The 24804-nt window shown below is 33.7% G+C and overlaps 2 protein-coding genes across 3 annotated transcripts in view; one reads left to right on the top strand and one right to left on the bottom strand.

The window, feature by feature from the left end:
- The window catches only part of LOC109537924 (very long-chain-fatty-acid--CoA ligase bubblegum), a 40578-nt gene extending 23346 nt beyond the window's left edge, over positions 1-17232 (top strand). For both annotated transcript variants that reach the window (XM_048661915.1, XM_019904893.2), the window contains exons 2-10: positions 5275-5482; positions 7754-7888; positions 8565-8760; positions 8814-8915; positions 14172-14569; positions 14696-14934; positions 15019-15269; positions 15790-16141; positions 17065-17232. In XM_048661915.1, coding sequence (XP_048517872.1) covers positions 5275-5482; positions 7754-7888; positions 8565-8760; positions 8814-8915; positions 14172-14569; positions 14696-14934; positions 15019-15269; positions 15790-16141; positions 17065-17138 — 1955 coding nt within the window. In that variant the 3' untranslated portion in view covers positions 17139-17232. The remainder of the gene's footprint in view (positions 1-5274; positions 5483-7753; positions 7889-8564; positions 8761-8813; positions 8916-14171; positions 14570-14695; positions 14935-15018; positions 15270-15789; positions 16142-17064) is intronic.
- A 4438-nt stretch (positions 17233-21670) lies between these two features.
- LOC109537974 (protein patched) overlaps positions 21671-24804 on the bottom strand; it is a 28793-nt gene continuing 25659 nt past the window's right edge. Inside the window, exon 6 of the mRNA XM_019904987.2 lies at positions 21671-24312. Within this exon, the coding sequence (XP_019760546.1) occupies positions 22471-24312 (1842 nt within the window). The 3' untranslated portion in view covers positions 21671-22470. The remainder of the gene's footprint in view (positions 24313-24804) is intronic.

Below are 24804 nucleotides of genomic sequence, written 5' to 3'. Positions count from 1 at the left end.
TGCATTCAAAATTTTTTCAAGTAACTCGGCTTCTGTAGCGACTGGCAAAGCACACACTTTTGATTCAAGAAAGCCCCACAGAAAAAAATCTGTCGGCTTTAAATAGTTGATTTTGGGTCTATCGTTGCCTTTTCCCATTCATCTATTAGGATATGTTTGATTTAAAAACTCGAATGTTGACACTAAAGTGAGGTGGGGCGCCGCCGTGCATAAACCAGATTTCGGCACAAAATTGTAAAGAAAGATCTTCCAATAAACCAGGAAAAGTGCTTTGCAAGAATAGTAAATAGTTACCTCCATTTAACCGATTTGACATTACAACTGGTCCAATAATAAAATTGGCAATCATACCTGCCCAAACATTAATTTTAAAAACATGCTGGAACAGAGTTCCAGAGAGACCGTGAGAAAAAATTCTCGTCTCAATAATGTGCATTGTTGTTCATTACAAGCAAATTGATTCTTCTGAGATACAGAAAATTGCTGAAGTCATACCGAAGGCAGTTCTGATAAGCAACGATTAATACCGTGTTTAGTTCGATAGAAGGAAACATCAGGACCCGGCAGGGAAAACAATTGTAAGGTTTCGCGCAATTGTATTACTTACATATTATTATTATACAATTGTCTCATCAATTATTCAATCAACTTTGCACATTTTGACCGGAACTTTTCTTTAACGTTAACTGTGATATGAGATTAATGATTTTTGTAATTTACGAAAACTGATGTTATTAAGTGAAGTTGAGCAGTTTTGAGATAAAAGCCATGGAATGAGAGTACGAATTAAAGATCAGATATTTATTACAGTAGTTTGAAAACTAAATTTCAAATCATTGAATTCTTCTCAACTGATTAATGTGAGGAACTTATAGTTACTTTTGTGTTTTGTCAATATTTTTGCGAATATCCTAGTTTTTTTTGGAGAATTGTATTTTCAACTTTTTTCGGGACTTCTCAGTTCACTATCTCCCATATATTTAATTACTATCTCTTGTGTCGCCAAACTTACTCGAGCTTTTCGTTTGTTTAATTCAAAATCGTTGCAAAATCTGTTCTGAAGCACCTACGTACCTCTCATATAACACCTCCAGAGGAATGACGCAAATTATAAACCTTCGGTTAGAATTAGTTTAAACGGCAGAAACTGGTCTCCAACTCTTCCTGAAGCTGAGGAATCCGTCTTAATTATTTGGAAATTTATTTAATAATATTTACGCATTCGTCTGCCTTGGACCCTGCAAATTGGTTAGAACAAATTTCATTTAGTTTTAAATAGCAATTAACTAATATTGCAGTTTGGTTAAATTATAATTGAGACCTAATCGAGCAGTACAACTTTTTTACAATCAAGCAACATTACTTACTTATTGATTTTGTTACGTTAAAAACACATTTTTCAAATGCGTTAAATAAGCAACAACTGGAAATCATGAGAAGAAGAGAAGAGAAAAAATCATGAAAGTATCATAAAGATCTTAAGTTTTCAGTCATCCAATTACAGTCCAACCAGTGAAAAACATAGAAAGCCATGTGTTGGAGACAAATCTAAATGGTTATAATTCATTCAACAATCTTAATAATTACCCAATTTTGGAAAATTTTGTTACATAAGTATATCAATTAACGCTTTTTCTTGATTCAACTAAAATTGTCTATATTTTAAACAACCGATTACTCACAATAATTGTATTACAATTATATTTCGATGAGGTTTCAATTTACTAATACTGCTATGCTAAGTTATTATTAATTAAATTATTTCGGAAAATATATTTGTTTTTAACAACAATTGTGTATGCGAATTCCCGAATGCATATCAAATACGAGCAATAGTGCTTAGATGATTTTTGCTAAGCAATTTTTTCTTCAGTCTATTTCGTTATATTAGGTAGGTATGTAACTGAAATAACCAATAATTACTAACGATTTATCTAGAATGAAGCAGAATTAATTAATTTAGTACTAGAGTGGCGATAGATGACTGTTAAAGTGAGGTGGGGGACAACATAAATTTTATCGTTATTCTAGATTTCTGCTGCAGGATTTCTAAATGCGCCCCGGTTTGTCTATATACAGATGAGACATAATTTCAAATTTTGTTTTATTATAATATCTCCACTCGTTTCGGAATTATTTATACATTTCATTTTTTTTCTAAAAAATCTTTAATACCCTGTATTTTTGTAATGAAGCATTTTCGGCCTTGGGTTCAGGTAACATTTTTGATCGTAGAATCTACTGTAAATGTTTGTACACCTAATTACGGCTGATCCTCTCAAAATTTACAATTACCAATTACTTATAACTGGTTTTATATGATGTTAATTTGATACTTATTTAATTTAACACGGCTCATGTTAAAAGAACCTTAAGTTTTAAGCAACGCGGTGCACTGAAATATACGTCTTTTCAGCTCGAGTACGAGATGCAAGAAAATGAAAAAACTTCGTCTACAACGTATGTCTACAAACGTATTTCTATTTACCTGGCCCATATCGAGCCTACGGTTGCACAATAGTATCGACTGTTATTGGTTAAAAGTAGGCACATCCTTTATCAATAGATCATAAATCCGGCCAATGTGAGAGCCTGGTGTTTTTTACAATCCTAACGTTCGAACCACGCCTATTTCAGTTTATTCGCTTCTAAATTAGCATGATTGGAATAAAATGGATGATTATTCACGAGTTGCAATAAAGAAATTCTGAAGGAACACTTTTAAGGAAACTTAAGGGTTTCTCTCAATAGGTAGTTGTTTATAAACCACTGTTGAAATTTTCGGCCGTTGTGGAAAATAATTTCTTCCTGACGTTTCGCAAGCACTAGTGGCCTGCATCCTCAAAAGTGTGTTCACTTTGCTTGCGAGCATACCTAAAAATAGCAGGCACTCGTACTTGATGCCAGTAGCAGGCCCCTTTTTGACATCTCAATGGAATTGCCGCCAAACTGGAAGGCCTCCAAGCGCTAAATTGCCAGTTATACGTATACATTTGTGCAATGTTTTTCGAAAATTACACTTATTGTGTCGAAGGCGAGAAGGACCAGTTTCGGGATATTAAAGTGGGTTAAATTGAGGAAAAGTTATATTGAAACCACATACCGAACTATTCAACACGCGAAAAACCTTAAGCCCACAAGGCATTATCTTAATCAGTCTGCATTTAGTGTGTTGTAATTGTTTCCATTTATTTGGTGGTTTAAACGAGCTTTGCTGTATTCTGCTGAGGGTGTCTGAGATTCGCACATCTCGAAATATGCACTTGCTTACATCATCAATGGTTGTTATTCACAAAAATTATTTACAAATGTTGCATCCTTCGTCAGCGTTAAAGTACCGGAATTTTGACCCCGATGATATGCATTTATATATATTCCACTGTTCGAAAAAAATTATTTACTTCAAAACTTTACTACTTATAGGCAAGTCTTACTTGCCTAGTCCGTAGGCAAAAATTATTTCTAGGAAGTAATAAAAAATTTAAAGTTTTTAAAAGGCGTATTATAGGGTCGTAGTTCTAACCTTGAACTAGTGGACTAAGCTATTGAAATCTTAATTTCACTGCATAGTTTAAGTAGAATTACGAAACAAATCAATATGCATTTACGTGCGGCATTCAGCAAAATTTTCCGGTTAAGCAAATTAGTTTATTCAAATTTGAACATTTGCAAACGGTCAAATTCAGCACAATTGATTTAGAGTTTCGTATGGTAAAATAGGCTAGTTAGGCGGGGATTAATCTTGTATTTATTATATCATTTAAAGACATTTACAATACTTTGCAATTAACTCAGTTATTTGTTCAATATTCTGATGTTTTTTATTCAATTAAACGAAAGTATTCGCATCAGACTAATTTAACGGCTTTATTTATTTAGAAAGATGATCGTAATCCTCAAATTAAGCAAGCAAAAAAGTACGCAATTAAATAACTGTACCTGACAATACGTCTTCAAAGAATGGAACAATTCCATGTGCTATTCTGTGTATTTAATTTTTAGTTTTTGATGGGAAATTAGTATTCTTCTTATGAAATATGTATAAAAGGTAACGGTTGAACCTAAAAATTGAATTTGGAGAAAACGAAAGAGCTTCTACAATTTTTTTGGTACTTGTGCAACTACTCGAATTGCAAATTGTTTACTTTCAAATAAGTGATATTATTCATAATTTATTCTATTTTCTCATCGCACTAATTTGAGTCTCTTTAGTGCGCATCGGCTCGAAACTGTAGACATTTGTATTTGGCGCGCGTCCGCTGTGAAGCAAAAATAGGGAAACCAAACACCAATAAAGAATTAACGTAACTTTTACTTACAGTTTTTATTAAAACAAATTTCAAGTTTTGCATTCATTCTCATAAAATTATGTTTGATACTCTTTTCAGCTTGAAATATGATTTCGATGTTTCAAATGGCAAATGCATGAAAGTAACTCATTCTTCTAACTTACAAATGATAATTTGAACTTTTTTTACTGTTTTTTTTTTCGGAAAACAATAGGTTTTTAAGGCATGTAAAATGTATGTCCTGTCCTTAGCAGTTGGATTAAAAAGTAATACGATACAAGGGAGTGTATTTTATTTCTTTAGACCGAAAACGTATTTTGAATGTATAAGCAACATTTGGATGTATGAACTTTTGCCCAAATAAATATGTATCTGTGAGCCATCATCACGCGACATATAAAATTGCAGACAGATAAACGGAAAAATGTGTTTCTCATACAAAAACGGGGTCAAGTCTGGAGTCTGTTCAGAATCTTAAATAAATTGAAGCGATTCGCCCTAGGTCTAGGTCTAGAAACATGTTTTTGCACTTTGCATGCTGATCATGAATTGAAGTCTATTGAGACAATATAAACACTCCATGCCAGTTGTCGGTGCCATTTTGCATAGTAGAATTTATGGATTCAGAGATGAAAAAATATTCAAACATGAGATACATTTTTCGCTTCCTCGCCATCTCATTCGAAGGATTGCCAGTTACCTCATTATGAACAAAAATAAACGAAACAATTGTTGACTGCACCGAAAACCTATTTAATCTCTATCTACTTCTATAAGAGCTAATGTATTCGATAAATAATGGATTTAAAAATAAAATTCTATATTCGTCAAATAATCCCCATTAACCCGATGAGGGTTAATATGAGGCCAATATGGAACGATATGAGGTCAATTTGGAATCACCCCGTATACTTTCCAGCACCTTCGTAAAAATCGAAATGACTATTCTAATGAAATGTTGTCTAATGTCCATATTTTTTTATAGGGCCAGATCAAATAAAGCCAACGGACAGTGAAATATGCGCTGAACCAGATGGATGCGTTCGACTCAGAATTCCACGCAGTGGAAAAGCAATGGAAACGCTTCCGCCAATTTCTGTTCCTGGTTATGTTCAAAGGGCAGCACAAACTTTTCCGGACAATGTTGCTCTCTCTTGGAAAGAGGGCAAAGTTTGGAAAACATTTACTTATAGGTACATATACATATCCAAAAAGTGTAATCGGTTGGTATTTATGGAACCATTTTAATACTCAACAATTAAAAGACTTTCTCCCATTGAGATATGAGGTTATTTAGAACCCCAAAGTATAAGTTAAGTGATATCAAACATAATAAGCACATATCACATAGAACAATATTTATCCAAAATTGAGCAAGCGATAGTTGATCGATCAGGATGATACATCCGAAAGTGACGCAGGAATGTCAGTTGAGTAATCAATTAGGCATGAACAGTATTATTATGAACAAACCATAAAGTAAATCTTTTCTATACGTATCATATACAGGGTGCTGCAACTAAGATCACGGCGAACTGGAGTCTAATTTTGAAATCATTCTTGTATGCGATATTGGCATGGACCATGGACAAAAAATATTTTCGTTACACATGGTGTTTCCAAAAATCTGTGGCACCTCAAACTTATTTTAATAAAGTTTTTTCTCGCTAATCTAATAGAGATTATCGTCGGGCCAATATTGCCTGTTACTCCTCTCCATTCAATTAGACTGTAGCTGCCCCAGAGAACCACCTCCCCAAGGAAAATGTATATCTTCGTCTCACCGTGTCAGCATGTCCTCACAAAGGTACTCAATGCAATCCCTAGAAGCTCCATATGAATGGATTGTATTTATTTATTATTTGCACACATTTCATGTACAGATGATGTGCCTATGCTAATTTGTTGCCCCAACTTTCGAACGCATGCATGGACATTTTCAATCTCGCTTGCACATAAGTTCGATACTCACGTCCTCGTTTCATACGTTCGATACTCACGTTCGTCCTTTCGGTCTTCCGGACTTTGGTTGATATTTGGGAGACCGACTCTGGATATCGAATCCATCCAATGTTGTGGAGGATTATGGATGATTATCATTAAAAATGGGAGCAACTTCTTTGTATGTCTTTGATTTATTGGCATACCCTTCCAGTATAAGAAACTATGTATCTATATCTGTCTAACGAAAACAAACGATTGACAACTGACTGCGCAAATGAAACACAGCTGATTCCGAAGGGCGAATAAACGTACTTCATATATACATATATACCTGGTGCCAATTTGAAAACTTCCCACCCTATATGCATCTTTCTTGAAGTTGAAAATATGAAAACTCGGAAAGACCCGTCAATTTTATTTGTGAGGAGGACACTTTCAATTAATATTTTTAGCCCCCTTGTTTCAACCTTAGAATCTTAAATGGAAAGGGAGGTCAAGTGGCACATCGTTTTAAAGTGCGTTCAAATTTCTTACCCTGTTAAAATCGTTGAATAACAGAAATAAAATCTAGTTGAAGTTGTATGGGCGATATTATATCTGTCACTCACTCACAGAAACTCACCGCAAATGGGTGAAAATAAACCAAAACATTTTTTTGGGTTGGAGCGACGTCCGAATTTTTATGTGAAAATTCCTATGTTTTTGTTTTATTTCATAGCTTCTGCCAAACTTCTTTCTCTACGTCTTCCGATATCCGATGTCTACTCTTCCTTTTCTCTAAACCTTCGTCTTACAGTTCTTTTTGGATTCCAGTACGCGAGCCTTTTCTTAGCTTTTCTCTCTTTTTACTGCAGTTTTCTATTCCTTGATCTATTTGGAAAATATTGTGTTTGGATATCTTTATATGAGTCCGAACCATATTCGTTTTTTTATTTTGCATATGGCTGTTTCCATTATTGGCTAATTTGCCGCTTTTCTCCAGATGTCCATTCCCGTTGATTTTAATGTTTTTTTTCTGCCTGAGTTAAAAGGCGTTTCACCAGGGTGAAAGGCCCTTTCAGGGGTTTTCTGATTATATTCTCATTTCCTTTATTTGGTAAAACTATTTTTTAAATGTTTTTACTCCGTTTTGTAACCTCAACCTGAGCTACAGATATCTACAGCACTAAGTAAGATGGAAAAATATGAGTGAGCTAAATTCGCCTTGTAATTGTATGAATATCCTTTGAATCAGACACCAACCAGCACCCAGTTCTGGTGTTATTTTTACTCAAGATTGCAAACTAAACCAAAGTCCTGTAAAAGCAGGCACTGTTTTGTTCAAGACTGATCAAAGACATTGAAATATTTTAACCTTCCTTTACTCCTAGTACTGATTTTCACTATTTAAGAATCCGTTAAGGAGAAGGCGTTAGTATATAAAACGCAGCGAATGTTAGATTTTGGGCTTTCCTTAATAGTACCAACTTGTTAGACTTATGCTATATGATGATTTGTGAATAGATATGCCTTTTTTTCAGTCAATATTTAGCAGAAATAAGAATAGTAGCAAAAGCCTTTATACAATTAGGTTTAGAAGAAAGACATTCCGTATGCATACTGGGCTACAACAGCGTACAATGGTTTCTATCAGACTTAGCTGCTATTTTTGCCGGGTAAGTTTTGATTTCACTTTAAAACAATGTATTCTTTATTGTAATTCAAGCCAACCTTATTATAATTTAGATATTCTTCGCTCAGTTTCTAATGAGTTCCAGTATCTAGAACACTTTCAATTGTGTCATATTGCCACATTTAATTATTCATCAACCACCTTTTAGATCGCCGGCTAGTATAAACGTGTTCACCTTTTATGTATGCTGTAATTTATTCAATGTTCAATCAAAGTTGATGTATTCCTAACAATATATTCATAACATAAAATAATTACATTTTTTCCCAGAATAATTTAAGTAATTTTAAACACAAAAAACTAGTCTTTTAGAACAGTGTTAAAGGAAAGTTCCATTTTCAAATGGTTAGTTTACTATTTGTCCTACGAATGTTTAATAATTTAAATTTTGTTTTTTATGTTGCCTTGTTTCTTGTTCAATAATAGTCATTGTTACACTTGCTGTATAATTTGCTGATATTACGAGTAAAATGTATAAATAATGCGTTGTTTGTACTTCGGCTGTTCAATTACAATACTCATCAATTTTCAAGTATCTCAACTGTTTATTTATTATACCTACGCGTACATTTTCAAAATATGATTGGAAGCTTTTACTAACCACATAGTAAAGTAAGGCTGGTACAATAAATAAAGTAAAGTAATAACTGCTTTGTTAGGGGAATTGCCGCTGGAATATATACAACAAATTCTCCAGAAGCGTGTCAATATTCGGCGGAAGTTAGCAGAGCTAATATAATAGTAGTAGAAGATGAGCAGCAATTAAAAAAAATTATGAAAATCCGAGCCAATTTGCCAAATGTGAAAGCTATAATACAATATTCTGGAGAACCTACAGACGATAGCATTCTCAGTGTATGTACAAATGATTAGCTTATTAGGCGGCATGCATTATTTTCGAATTTTAGTGGAATGCTGTACTTAAAATCGGCAAAGACGCCTCAGACACCATTCTTGACACGAGGCTGCAAAATATTGCAATAAACGAATGCTGTACTCTAGTTTTTACCGTAAGTACACATTCAGTATTAAAATATTTTACACAGTATTTCTGGTTTAACACTCATTAGAAAATATCGCATATTTTAAGCAACAAAAAGACCTATTTCCGAATAAAATTAAATCAATTACAATGAAAGGTAAGTACCGGCATTCAGCAATGTTTTATCTACTTTCATATGAAAACACTAATGATTAAATAATTGAATGCATAACCTAGAGGACAAATATTTTAGTCAGGTAGCAAGATATTTAAAAAGCACACGTTTAATTATATGCAAACATTAACTTGCTGTTTAGATTCAGTTTACGTAAAAAATAGATTAAATTATATTTGGGTTGTTGTTTACATATATATCTTTTATAACCTGTAATTATCGCCTTTATCGTTTTACGATTTTGTCCTCATAAATATCCTTTTTGGGTGGCTGATTATTGATTGAAGCAAACGTCTGATTATTATCGTTTAAATATCTGTATTAATTTGAATCCGTGCTGCCACAAACCAAAGCGCTATCGGCGTCTAATAATCAACCGTTGTTAAAAAGGGGGATTTTCGGACACATTTTTTTTATTTGAGCTGTAAAGAGCGAGTTTGTCCGCTCGGCCAATGCATGCAATAAGGAGCAATAAGGCAAAACTATAAATTCCACTTAAGAGAACAAGATGAAAATCCAGAGAATGGACTCAACAAAATTTTCCTCATGAACGATTTGAACAGAGTAGAAGTGCAGAGTGTCAATTTTATATATTCTTTGAACAATTTGTAATTTTTACAATATTCCTAAGACAAGAAAAGCGCTATCAATTTAAATGGTATTATGTCGGTAGTACAGTGTTACAAAATAATGAGTGGATTTGCCCGGTTATTCAAAACTACTAGAGTTTTATGCTAAGCAAGTTTTATAAATATTATGCCTGCTAAAATGCCTTAAAAGCCAACATTAATAAGAACCACGAATCTTGAAACCGAGAACATAAAAAACTTAATTGACCCTATGAATTGTAGACTATCCAAACAACTTTTTCAAAAGTCTTAGAGGAGCGCAAACCCTTTAACTGTTTTCATTCATGGACACCACTATCCCTCAATTGTTCCAGCAGATTCGTCGAAAAATAGAGATATTACACTTACATATCAATCCGCATTAAAAATTCAGCACGAATAAATATCCTTACAGAACATTATTTGGTAAACAGAATTTAGAATAAAATTCGAAAACATCACCAACAGTAGTCATCATATCGTCGCTAATTTCAGAAAGTACGGTATGTCATTTTTTAATAACTTTTCAGGACGGCGATTTACAGATATTCGCCGTCTTTGTATTTGGATCAAACTTACAATTTGTTTGCTAAATTTATTTTATTTAGTTTCATTTTATGGCTTCAGAAGTTTATATATTTTAATTTTATCTTTTCTGTGACCTCATTTTATCACCTAATTTTTTTTTTAAATCAAACACTTTCGCTGTTTTTGTACGAAGAAAAATAAAACCACCTCTTTGAAATAAACGTTTTTTATTCGAAATACGTGACCCAGAATGCAAGTACTGCAGTAAGTGTAACATAGTATGAATACAAAAACAATTAAAGAAATCTTAGCCCAAAATAAACGGTTAATATAAATTCAAAAAACACAAAAACGTATAACGTGGAAAGATGTACGAAAATTCGTAAACATTTTTATAAACATATTTTTTATTGTGATAATAAGCGATAAAAATGTTATTTTCATCAAGACTTACGACTGGATTTTCTGCCACATGCATAGAATTGAATATTTTTCTTCAGCGATTTTACTTTGTGGTACTCAAACGATTTGGAACCACAATTCTGAGTTCAACCAAAGATGCAATTTTGAGGTCAGAAGTGTTAGACCTCTTAGATGTTTTTGTAATGTTTTGAAATTCAAGAAGTAGTTTTGTTGTAAGAGGCAAACATTGTCCAGTTGTTGGTTATTGTTCATTTTTTTCTTAGACTTAATTCTTCTGCCTGTCTGCTTCTTTCCGCTTGATGCTTTACAGACTGTAAGACTTTCTTAACCCTGGATATTCTTCTGATTTTAATTGTCCTAGACGGGTTGTATGGTGCAACACGACAAATTTCACAGAAGCAAGGAAAAGTAAAATTCAACGTTAATAAAAGCAGTTTCATTAATGAAATTAATTTTAAAACAGTACGATGATCCAGAGTTATTGAAATCTCAACATAAGTTAGAATAGGAATAATAACAATATGGAGTTATATCGCTCTTTATAATCAAAAACGAATTTAATAAGACCCGAATTTCAGCCACACTCATTTATTCTCCAATGTTCCACCAATATTTAAGATACGTATTAGTCAGGCAGTAGAGAAAATAATTTTACATGGCCTTTGCTAGGCTCGAAACTATTTGGTTCGCAAATCTACATGTAACTAGTGATATCTTATTATTGGTAATGTTTATTCCAAACATTAACAATTATTTCTCTTGCGTGAAGCATCTTTTCTTTCAACCTAACGTGGGTCTACTATAATGATTTAATTTTTTTTTTAATTTTGCATGATAGAAAACTAGAAAATAGATAGTTAAACAACTAGTTTCCTTATTGTGCCGAGTAAGCCCATACGAACATGTCTACTTGATATGCATTTAGCGAAACAAATATTCTGTTTTTGCATTTAATTTACTATTTTGATCATGCAGAATGGAGATGTAGGGCGACGCTTGCCACTATTCGCATCACTATAAACGTAAATTTCAAGAAAATTCATAGAACAGAATATGTTGCTTCCAATTGACACACGTTTTTCTTAACATACCTGATTCAACCATGGGATCTTGATGCTTTTTATTCATCAACTTTGGAATATCTGCATATATTAGTTTGATGACTCTCATTTGTATAATAATCGAACTAATTATTTAAAATATGAGAAAAAATAATGATTAGAGTTAATCGGGCGAAATCAAGCCGACTTGAATACATGATTCAAAGGTTCACTTTTTATGTGAAAACATGTTTTATCACGAGGCACCGAGAGTTAAAGTGCAAATTTTTAATTAGCTACATAGGTACATCGATTAGAATATTGATGCCCTTGTAACAGCTTCTTTTTTACATATGTGTTTTTGGTTTTTTAAAACAAAATAGTTTGAGTTGAAATCTTTTTCGGGCTTATTTAGCGTGGAACATTGGAATTGCTTCAGTTGTTTTCACGGTCGTTGTCGAGAGAAGAAATTCTAATGGTCCACGCCTGATGAGCACGGAAATCTCTTCAACCGATAGTTTGACCGGCCGTGAAAGCTTTCATAGTAAGATAGAATCTAATCGATCAAATGCGGCAATTAACATTAAGTACACTATTTTTCGTAATTTTTTTGGACAAGTTGAAATGAATAAAATATAATATATTGAATGAATTAATACTTGTTTAAACATGATAATGGATGCAAGGCGAGTGGGAAGGACCCTGTCACGTACATCAATTTGAATGGAGAAAACACAATTGTTATCAGATTTTCATTTGTTTGCGAATTAGATCGTAAAGATAAAGGATTCGCTGAAAATAATAGGCTCAATTTATAATAAAAGTACCTTTGCTAAGAGCAAGCAACATGTTACAAAATTCCAAACGTTTATTAAAATTAAGAGTACGCTAGAATGCCTAATAGTTTATGCATTTTCTAATCGGCGGCTTCCACTTCAAAGACCTCCTTCTATAAACGTATTTATCCGAGTTTTTGTGTCAATGTGAGCAAGGCCGGAAATCTTCTCGGTGCCATCTGAACGATCTACTTAACAAAACTTGCAAGCTCAAGCTCGTCCACTAGATCCAAAGTCATTCGTACGAATTTAAAAGAACCATTGCGATGTGCGAGCTATCGGAAACAAATGGTATGTGTTCGCAGCGTTTATTTAGTTAACTAATATTTTGTACATAATAACACACTGAGTTCAAATGGATGTTGAAAAACTAATAAGTCCTTCTGATTCTTTTTTAAATCTTCACATAAGTGATGGAATTCTTCAAATTATTTCCGTTTTTCTAATATATGAGCAAGATAAGCTCCTTTTCGATCGATTTCTGACGAAGGACACCGGCCCACATACTACACACTATTATATACACCAGAACGGCCCACAGACTACACACTTATATAGTTAGATGACCGGACTAATGGAACTCGCGGACGGCTGTGTGCGTGCGAGTTCCATTAGTCTATGCCAGACATAACGCCGTAACGCATTCCGATTGGTTTGGACAATGCCATAAGAAGGTATCACTTCAAAAAACATAAATATTTATTTACAAAAAACTTCGCACAGGCTTACCATTGCATGTGGTGTTACTAACTATTCAAGTTCTCATGCAGAACATATAACATGCAGCCTGTAATAAAATTGAAGATTTGAAAATATAATTAATGTTACAAAAAATGTCATTAAAATAACTGTAAACTTCGATACAAAATATAATTATTTAAAACGTTTTATTTTATGGCTTGCTTGCAGTGTATTGGGTGTGACTGCAGCTTGTTCTTAAAATTGTCTATCGTTGCTGTTTGCTGAATTCTAGGGATTAGCTATTAACATTTATCTACATCTATTTACCAACGGTTTACGAGATTTTAGCCATTTTACATTGTGCTGGCACCAAACAAATGTAAAACATTAAAAATAGTAATTACATTGAGGAACCACTGGACACTTAAACTTAATTAGAAACTGGACTCAGTCTGATACAAAGTGCTTTGGGCCCTCTATTTATTTTGCTGTATCTATAGAGTACCAGCCTATATACTGTAGTAATTTTTTTGTTTATTGTATATAAATTCTTTAAAATCAATTCTTTTGATTCCAATGAATGATGTTAATAAAAAGGTAAAACTCTCAAAAAAGGCATACAATAAGTACATAAAATTCTAGTATAGATAACAGCGATCATGCAGTGTAAGCTCAAACATGACATGTATATACACGTCCCAATTAAATAAAAAAATTTGAGGAATCTCTACAATAGAAACTTTAATACGCAAATTTGTAATTCCATTCTCAATCTGCGATTTGCTTAAATATAATTTGAATGGCATTTACTGAATGTCTCTTGAGTATATAATTGCATATTTCCATCAACACTACAACGTCCTCGAAACCCTTTTTCAGGATTAAGAATATATGATTGTGGAATTAATTCTGTCATTTAGTGTGTTAAATCATCTGATAGATGTAGGTACTTTGAAAGGTTAATTAAAATATCAAAATTATTTGATTTTGTAGTCGGGAACACTGGGGAACCCCAAAGCTGTTATGTTAAGCCACGATAACTTAACCTACGATGCAACAGCCATAATGGAAAGACTGAGACTCACTAGAGGTGATGAGTTGATTATTAGTTACCTTCCATTAAGTCATGTAGCTGCACAAGTAGTGGACATTTACTTGTCGATGTGCGCTGGAGCGGCAGTCTATTTTGCTGACAAAGATGCTTTGAAGGGCAGCTTAGTTAACACTCTGCAAGAAGTTCGACCAACAAAGTTCTTAGGGGTTCCCAGAGTGTATGAAAAAATTTATGAGAAAATGCAACAAATTGCTGCACAGAATGGCTTCATTAAGAGAGCCATTGCATCATGGGCTAAACAGCACACCCTGCAACATCATTTGAATCTCATTAATGGGTAAGGATTGACTTCATTGAATAATTACACTATCAATACACCTATTATGTAAAAAAATAAACTGGTGCTAAAGTTCACATTTTAATTTAAGCATAATTAGTGTTTTAATTATGTTTTTTATTTTAGAATTAACTCAAAGTCATGGGCATATTCATTGGCGAGTTCTATAGTGTTCAGTAAAATCAAAGAAGCTTTAGGGTTACAACGGTGTAATTTCTTTTGCTCTGCAGCTGCACCCTTGTCTACGGACATTAAAAAGTACTTTTTGAGCATCGATATTCCCGTTATGGAATGTTTCGGAATGTCAGAAGCAAGTGGAGGACACACTTTGGCCGTTGAATCCGCTAATAATCTGACCAGTATAGGTAATATTTTAATAATATGCCCCAAATTTGATAAAACAAATTTTATTTAAAGGTTGAATTTTACCATTTTCTGATTCGTTCCAGGTATGACAATTCCTGGACTGAAAACCAAAATTTACAATCCTGAATCAGATGGCCAAGGAGAACTGTGTATGTATGGAAGGCACGTTTTCATGGGTTACATCAATGAAATAGAAAAAACTAAAGAAGCGATTGATGATGATGGTTGGCTCCATACAGGGGATTTGGGACGCGTTGATGAAAAGGGCCTTGTGTATATCACAGGAAGACTAAAGGAATTGCTAATTACTGCAGGGGGAGAGAATGTTCCACCAGTAAGCTTATTTTCATACAGCCCGTTTGATACCGGAAAATCATCATTTCATCAATTGTTTAAAATATTTACGATCAAACGCGCGTGAGCAAGAAAACTGATAAAAGCTTGCGAAATGGGAAATTTAAAAATGCTAATAGGCTTTCAGTTGCAGTCTTTATGGAATCCAATTCGTCAGTTGTGCCGGAGCCGGTTTTTTGGTCGTTTTTCTATAAAGCGTAACTTAGTAAGACAGAAAACTGACAATTTTTTAAATTTAAATTTACAGTTTAAAAAGTATAATTGAACCTTATGTGCTACTTCCTTTGTTCAAACTGAATCACTTTATAATTAACCCGTTTAGGAGAAAAATAATCTCAAGTTTGCACACTACTTTGACCATAACGGTTGATCTTATCATTTGTGAGCTCTGGCTTCAGTAGACTCTCTGTATATCATACATCAGGAAATCATGGGTACTAATTATCGGTCCTTAGTGAAATGGGCATAGCTTTCCACTTTAAAAAATAGTTTTTCCATAGGTACCAATCGAACAAAATGTTAAATACGAACTTCCATTCGTAAGTAACGCATTCCTGATAGGGGACAAGAGAAAGTACCTATCGCTTCTAGTAACGTTAAAAACGGAAGTAGAGCCAAACAATGGTGCTCCGTTGGATACTTTACTGCCTTCTACTCAAGAGGCGCTGAAATCTCTAGGATGTCCTGCTACTACTGTAACGGAAGTACTAAATGCCGGTCCTGATCCCAAATTGATAGCAGCTCTGGAAGCTGGCATAGATCGTGCTAATCAAAAAGCTACATCTCGAGCGCAGCGTATTCAGAAAGTTGCTGTTTTACCAGCCGATTTTTCCATTCCTACTGGAGAATTGGGTAAGATTTGAGCATACATTTTTTTATATTGCTAGCTTTAAAATTAAGAATTTTCTTTAGTATTTTCGTTTCTGTAGCACTGAAGAATAGTGGTTTAGTCCACCATATACTGGTGCTAATTCCAGTATTATTGTTAAACATTTAACATTTTTTAACAAGAAAATAGGAAATATTAATAAATTGAAAGCTAAGTAAACTTGAAGTTGGCTCCGAAACGCTTTATTGTTAAATCTAAATTGTCGGTAAATTTAAAGTAAAAACGCATAAAACGGAAATTCTAAAGTGTTGCAAACATACACAATAACGAAATTCAACACTTGTTTCCTTTAGCCATGTTCTCTTAGAGCTTTTCTTTTATTGACGCTTGCCGCTCTAGTTTTTCTCTCTTTATAGAAGCTGTTGTGCCTCTTGGAGCAGTTTTTATCTCGATAGATTTAACTTTTTCGGCTTCGATGCTTATTGAAAAGTTCTTCGTAATAATTATCCTTGCAAAATTACAACGAAATGAACGTCCAGTGCTCGAAACTGGTTAAGCCGTCGTAAAAATATTTCTCTTCGGCGTTTGGTAAGCACAAGTGACTTGTTGGTCCTGGCGTGTTTTTATTTGAAATGTTAGCCCAATGGAACCTTTTAACCGAAAACACCTCTAAAGGTGAAAACCACTTGTGCTTGCTTGGAAACATCAAGAAGAAATTATTGTCCAAGAGTTCGTAAGCGCCCGTAAAACTGACCAGTTTCAAAATATGTCAGAAATACGTTTGTCTATTGAAACCAAATTTTGTGCAGAATAATACGTTCCGAAAGTGCATTATTATATATTACATATAAACGCAAACTAAAATAAAGAATGTAGAAAATCTCTTGATGTAGAAGTAGAGCTGTATATTAACAAATAGTTTACGAAATATTTTATTTGTTTTTAGGTCCTACAATGAAAGTTAAAAGGAGAGTAGTGGAGAACAAGTACTCAGACATCATTGAAAAATTATACAACTAAAGAAATAGCTAATTAAATATATATAGATGCAACGAAATATATTTTATAATCAATATTTTGTTTGTACCAATAAAGAAGGGTAATTTCATTAAATCGGTGTTTTAGGCAAAATTCAACGAATTCTCCTTTCCCCATAGATACCGTTTATTTTTAAGTTGTTAGTCCATAGTCCATAGTGCACATCGATAGCCACCCGATGTAAGTTGAAGCTCGGAAAAAAACAATCTTACAGAACCTTTTATTCGAGTATTTCACCTCAAAATGTAAAGTTGGGAATACAGAGTTTCCAACAAATCTTTTTTTCAGGTCAGCCCTTACCTACCCTTGTAGCAGATACGACGTACCTGGTGCGTGTTTCTCGCGAGAAATTCCTTATAAATCAAATAATTATGTTTTCAACATATACGTCTATTATTATTATTATGAAATTTTGTGGAATATAACGTTACAAGAACTCATAAATAAATTAACACGGGAAAACGCATTTGAAAACCTTGTAAATGAGTTACAAGAAGAATCCAAATTTGAACGCCGTGACGTGAAGATACATACTGAAATCGATGATAAAAGTAAGAAAACATTTTTAAGGCAATAATTCAATAAAATCGAAACTGGTACCGATAATTTTCTGGCATGATAATTGCTTTCTATTTCTAGCAAAAAATACGGAAATAATGTATTTCGGTAGTCAGTATAAATACTGCAGTGAAGCAGAGCTCATCAGCGGCAAGATATTGTAAGATCGTAATGAGACAGTTTAATGTTAGGAGAAATAGGAGTTGTTGAAATAATATCAGAAAATGTATATAAAAATCAGAACATTCGATCGTCATCAATTTTTAGAGTCGTTCTGACCGATTCTAAATACTTCTGCGATACTTCCTCTACTCCAATCTCTAATCGAGACTCATTTTTCTCTATTTTTCTTATGTTATTGCATGACTGACTTGATAAATTTTTGATAATTTAACTTTCAACAACTTGGTTACCGAATAAACTAGCCCTGGGTAATACTGTGTTGATGGGCGCTTTTGAGTTGATGCTGCTCTTTGAGTTGGTAAATGAACCTCGAATGCTAATCAATTCAAATTTCGTTTCTTTTTTCTATCATCGCTCGGAAATTGAGCAACAGTTTCCTTTTTACGTGAATTCTTCGCGATTTTCATGTTAAAAAAAATTAAAGCTGTTATTAATTTTAGTTTCGGCGTTGTGCATTAATGCAGCTGAGTGAAATGCTGACAAATATAAATTAAAGTTAAATTAATAAAAGGTCGGCGCTTGGAGCGTTTTTCGTTTAATTGTTGTTGACTTTAGTTAAGTTGGAACGTGAAATTTGCCTTTGGAAATATTGCAATGCGAACAGGCACTTTCTACAAAAATGCCAACAATAAACAAACTGAAATCGAACGCGAAAAGCATGAGTCATCGAAAGGGCGAACAATTAAATGATTAAATAATTATGTTTATTCTGTAGTTCAATGTTTTTTTTTTCTCTAAAAAGGGTATGAATGTTCAGTTTGCTACCGACAGTGGACGAAATTGGTCGATTGTCGCATTCTTAGATGGGAAGTATAGAAACGTTGTAGCCCTTGTGGCATGTGATGTAGTGTGTAAAAGTGCAGTGAACTTCTTGAGGATTAGTGGGTAGAAAATGGATGTTGAGGCTCCAGATTGCAAAAAACTGGTGAGAATGATCTCTAATCTACAAATATTTCAGCTCGAACTGAATTTAGTTTTCCGACAAGCAACTAACGTTTTATGGATTCTTTATATTTTTCTCTCTTTGCTTTACTGATTTCAAATAAGTTTGGCTTTGGACAGATTTCCTGCTGTATTAAACACATTTTCTACTTTCTTTCCAGGTGGCACTACGCAGCTTTCGGTAAGTTTAGCATTACTTTGCCCCCGGTTTCCATGTACATGTAGAACTTTTAGTCCCATATTCATCAACTGACTCTTAGGGTGGATCTGGTATCGATCTGATATAGTAAGTTTTTAAACTTTAGGAATATTTTGGACGGCTTTGTATTTTTCATATAAAGCTCATCTGAAGCCTTTCGCTAAAGAACCGCTTCAGATATGGACATTTGGGTTCCAGTATTCAATATAAGAAACATCAGCTCACTGATCGGATCTGGTTCGCATTCAACCATTGATTCCTGCACAAGAAACTTTTAAACTTTGGGAATATTTTGGGCGGCTTTGTAATTTAACATTAAGCTAATCTGATACTTGTCTCCAAAGAACAGTTTCAGACAATATCAGACATTGAGGTGCAAGTTTACGCCAAAATTTCATTTCAGAAAAACGTCTCCTAAAAAATTCTTTTATGAATAGTATGCAGATGCGTAAAAGCGTTCATTTTCAAATAAACAATCGAAAAATGCGATGCAAAATGTGTCCCGCAATAGTTTTTCCAAATCGTAAGCAAAATTTTCTTAACAATGAGTGAAGTTCGAAATGTTGACGGCATTTAGAGTGCATTCTACTTTACTGAACGCACGACTCTAAACTGGTAGAGTATTTTTCGGTATAACTCATCGCGTTTCATTGTGCCGCACTTTTAATTACGCTTAGCATTAAAGCTTAGCAACAAAAAAAGGTCACCACATTTTTTGCAACGCAATGGGTGACTGCAACGCAACTGTACCGGTGAGTTGCTGAGTCGGTGCTTGGGGTTGGCGCACCAAGCCATTTCGGCATCACTGCGCTTACTCCCGAAAATTCCGGCCCAAGTACTTTTCGCCAGTAAACTTGCCAAGTGAAAACCCAGACTAACACACAAGATGAAAATATCAACATTGAGGGTTTCCATTTGGAAAAGTTTATTTTGACCCATTTTTTCAATTTCGTTTTGAAACTAATTTTTTTAACACTTTGTGTTGATAGTTATCAAAATGTGATCGAAACTCTATGAATAACTAATTTTCAACAAGGATTGCAACTCAGATTGAATAACGAGGAAAAAATTAACAATTATTCTAGTGTCTGCATCTGAAATTTTTAACATGAAACTTCAAATAAGTATATAAAAACGGTTAGACTTAAGTATAGGATATTAAGCATAAAATATATTTAGAATTTGAAGCAAAATTTAAAAATGTAATAATATACAGGGTATTCCATTTAAAATAAGCATGTTGAAACCTACTTCAGCTATAACCGGAAGCGTGGCCATCTAGAAAATATTTTCCGTACACTGTCCAATTTTCAAATTAATCCTTATTTTATATAGTTTGTCATATAAATCGCCCTGTTTGCGGGTGAACCAGGATTGAGATGGGATTGGATGGAGGATTGGATAATTTTGGGAGGTCGGCTTTATCAGTTAGATGTACATAAATTATAAATGTTTTTAAATTGACGGTAAATAGATGCTCTAAACCTTACCGCTAAAACCATCAGGAAATGCACATGACTCACTCTATATTAACCGAATAAACAAGTTTCTCATCTGATGAAGAAGTCACATGATAAGTATTCCGGGACACATTAATGACCACAAAATTATTTGTTTTTTTTATAGAGTTCATGTAGCATTTCGTAGGCGTGGCCACTAGGGCGCTAGCAAACTTTAGAAGTACTTTTATGTGATTTTCTTTAAAAATAATTGTTAGAAAACATATTAGAACCATGCCGTTATTAAATATCCATCTTTTGAGAATAACGTCTTGGAATATTTTCATGGATTTTCACCATAATTATCTCTGTTGTTTCTTCTAGTGAAAAAAATAATTTAAAATCCTGCACGCTATTCTTGTCTCCTTTTCCAATGCTCCTCCATATATCTTATAAAATTTTCTTGACTCATGATGATCGATAAATCATCATGTGCCAGAATATCGTAATGCTGATCACATTCTTGAATTGTATTTGCAAATACAATATTTCTTATTCCGTTCACTAAAAATGGCCTGTGATCTTTATGAATATTCTGTTTAACGCTTCAAAGACAACTCCACGTCGACTGGTAAAACTTAAAAATACATAAAAACATGCAAGATTTTCTAAGGACAATTATCAATTACAATAACTTTTGGAAAACTATTAAAAAATAATGATTCGTCTTCGATCGCATTCAAAATTAATTTGAATAGTTTTAGTATAGGTATTCTTCTTCAGTTTGCGAAGCAGAAGATAAAGATCAGCACCAAATTTAGTAGCAGGCGAATTTTCTTGGTCACAAGAACCTGTTGATTCGTTAAAGCAAATTTCTCGGGAGACCGATTACAAACTAGCTGATACTGATAAAAAAAACTGATACTGAAACTGAAAAACTGATACCCTATTAAGCGCAATGTCCGATTACATTTTATACCAAATTACAGGCATTTTCACTGCTGAACTAGGCTTGAGGGCGGCGCTTATAGACTCGATCCTCGCTACATGGTATAGTATGTAAATTTGCAGACCGGTCTCACTCAGTACTACTTCCAGTCTTCTGACTTTATTAGGTTTAATTTTTTTATTCCTGGCATAAAGGTTTGTCGTGAATAAATGATGTATGAATCTACTAATAAAGCAAAAACAACTTTTAATAAAACAGTTTCTATTTCGTCAAATAATCTTTGCTTACAAAAAAATATAAATAATACCGTTAGGAGATTTAATTTTTAAATACCAATTATCTTACATAGTTTTTAAAAAAATAAATAAATGAGTGGTATACATATATGCAATATAAACATTTATACATTCGGTTTTGGTTAGCTCAAGTTAGCCAATTCTACAAGCTCTTCGGCAAAGTTCTTTGGAATTACAATGGATCATTCTAGTTCATAGGTACATGTTCAAAATTACCGTAACATTCATCACTTTAAGTTACAATATTTCGATATTTCCAATCATTTTCAGATCGTATACATATTTTGGAATAAGCGAAAATGTTGATATATTCAATTTTACTCACATCATGCACCTAATACTATTTACTAGATTGAAAATGAATGTTGCAATGGAACAAATTTCTTAAGTTAAGTTGAAAATGGTTATGCTAAAATTACAGTAAATATCATACAGTTGGCGGCCAGATACATAATGCCTATACCGCGTTGGAGAGTTGTTTCAGTTTAACGTCACTAATCTCCATGAAAATATGGCAAGTTAAACGTTGAATAACACAAAATTCTAAAAATTTAATGAACTCATGTATGAATTTAGTCTCAGCATTTGTTAGTTAGTTCAAGCTTACTTACTACTCTTCAGACTTGTAAGAAATAAATTTAATACTGAAACTAAATAGTTATTGGATTTTTATTATACATAAAATACATATAAAAAAATATGGCTATAGAATTGGTTAAGCTAAGTTGAACCTTGTGGTAACGAAATGCTAGCTTGATTGGGAAGGCTCCGTGTCGGCAGTATCGTCGCTACTATCAGAGTCCTTATTACAACACTTACACTGCTGTGGTTGATGAGTTGGAACGGGTTTTTGCCTACTTCTATTACATTTAGAGTTTCTATGACACTTGCTACCGCACTTATTCGAACGATACACTGGCGTAACAACTTCAACTTTTATGTTGGCTGTGGCGGTAACTTTGGTCGTATAAGGACCAATAGAACTAGACTCTGGACTGCTATATTCGACAGTCACTTGCGGTTCGACTACAATACTCTGATTACAACTTTCTTCGGTAATAGTAGTCAAACTAGGTTCTCTAGTGGCTTTGTTCGAGGAGATTCGGCGTGAAGGCTTTGAAAACACCTTGGGTTTCTCCGGAACAGGGGTTGGTGATGGCGGAGGAGGAGTCGAAATTCTATTATCGTGTTCGTTGGGTACAATTTCACCTTTGGGTCCAATTAAAGCCAGCATAACTGGGAAGAAAACGAAAGAATTGGCAAACGATGTTATCACTGAAAGTATTAGGAACTTGGACACTTCGTTATGAATGAACTCAAAATCTGATACCATAAGAATTATTATAGAAAATATGAGCCCGATATCACCTTTCAGGATAGCATCAGCATTTACTTCTAAAGAGAGTGCAACTCGCCTTTCTCTACTCCCAATGGCACTTAAGAACCCTGTCGTTAACAGAAGGATATTTCTGCCAACGATAATAAAGTGAAGTGCTCCCATAGTACTACTGAAAGCATTAATATTAAGAAGCAAAATAGGAAGCATAGCTCCAATGGTACTGAATAATGAACACCACAGCTTCGACCACTTTACTAATATACAAGCAACTAATCCGGCTGCACCAAAGCTCAGTAGCAGTTGGATAATTATTAATTTATCCAAAAGTAGGAACTGGTTGAAATATGCAAAAATAAGGCCAACGGGGTAATTTTTAATCCCTCTGGAATTATATTCTTCTGAAATAGCTTTAATTTGCTTGAGTGCATTTATAATATCCCCTGTGCTTTTAAGGCCTTTGAGGTAGAATGGCATTTGAGCGCGAACTAATGGTGGAGATCGCGGAATTTTCAAATCATATTCCGCGTTCGAACTATAGTACTGGAACGGTTTTGGCGACAAATCGGCTTGACTATTGCTATAAGACATTTGATCATTACTATTCCAAACTGACAGATAATTGTAAAAGGCTTTGGAATCAATAATACCTTCATACACCAGTCGTTTCTTCAATATCTGACTTTTATCAACAGGAAATTCTACAATACCAGTTTGCGCCATTAACTTAAAGGCTAATACTGCTTTTTCAGTGGCATTTGAAAACCACTTTTCACTATTCAGACAATTTGCATTTCTGCTATTATCGAATTCTAATTGAAGATCTTCAAGATAATCTCTAAAATTTTCGAGCCAAAAATTATTCATAGCCAGTCCACCGTTGGAGTCCTTAAGTACTTGAGGAACATGGGATAATGATGAATGGAACTCATGAAGTAAAGGCTGACTAAATGGATACTCAAACTCGTTAGTCACCATATAAAAATTATAGAATCCGAAATATTTATCGTGTGTTTCAAGATATTTATACTCCTGAGTGTCCCGCGGAAGAAATGATGACAATTTTACATCGAATTGAACTTTCAATCCATTATGAACGCAGACGATCACCAATATGGTGTAAATTAAGCATAAAACCACTTTTACAGTGGGTTTCAATAACACCGACTTCAAATATCGCACTATAAAATACGATATAATACTTTTCTTTCGATGGCAAATCAGTTCAGCTGTGAGAAGGTTTGTTCCATGTTCCTGAAACAAAAGAAAAACTAATGTAAACTTTTGTCACAAATCAATTAAAATCTTAATTATAAATTAGGTTTCATTTAAACTTCATAGCAAACCACATAAAATGACCTGATTTATAAATAGGACTATACCATCGCACATGAAGAGTACAGGGGAAAATCAAAGAATGTATTCTTTATTATATTTTTTCTTTCCTGGGTTTCAGTCAAAATGTGAAATAAAAATTTTCATATTGTTTATTTCATATAACGTTTCGGTGAGACATTTCAACGCGCCATCAACAGATTTAAAAGACAACACAAATCCATAATTAGGAAATAAGAAAAAATAATCTAATGTATTATTTATAATAATTGGGGCTTATTGTGTTATCTGTTATTAAAACCTTACAACTTTCCGCTGTTCTATCCACTCAACATAAAAGGGGGGAAAGTCTGCAATTACGTTAAATGGCTGAAATATTTCAATACAATTAGATCCTTTTTTTGGTCGCAC

Source organism: Dendroctonus ponderosae, unplaced genomic scaffold, assembly GCF_020466585.1.
Source record: "Dendroctonus ponderosae isolate FM_Combo_2020 unplaced genomic scaffold, Dpon_F_20191213v2 Dpon_F_20191213_1, whole genome shotgun sequence".
NCBI lineage: Eukaryota > Metazoa > Arthropoda > Insecta > Coleoptera > Curculionidae > Dendroctonus > Dendroctonus ponderosae.
Note: the sequence above shows the minus strand (reverse complement) of the source record. Positions and strands in the feature narration are given on the sequence as shown.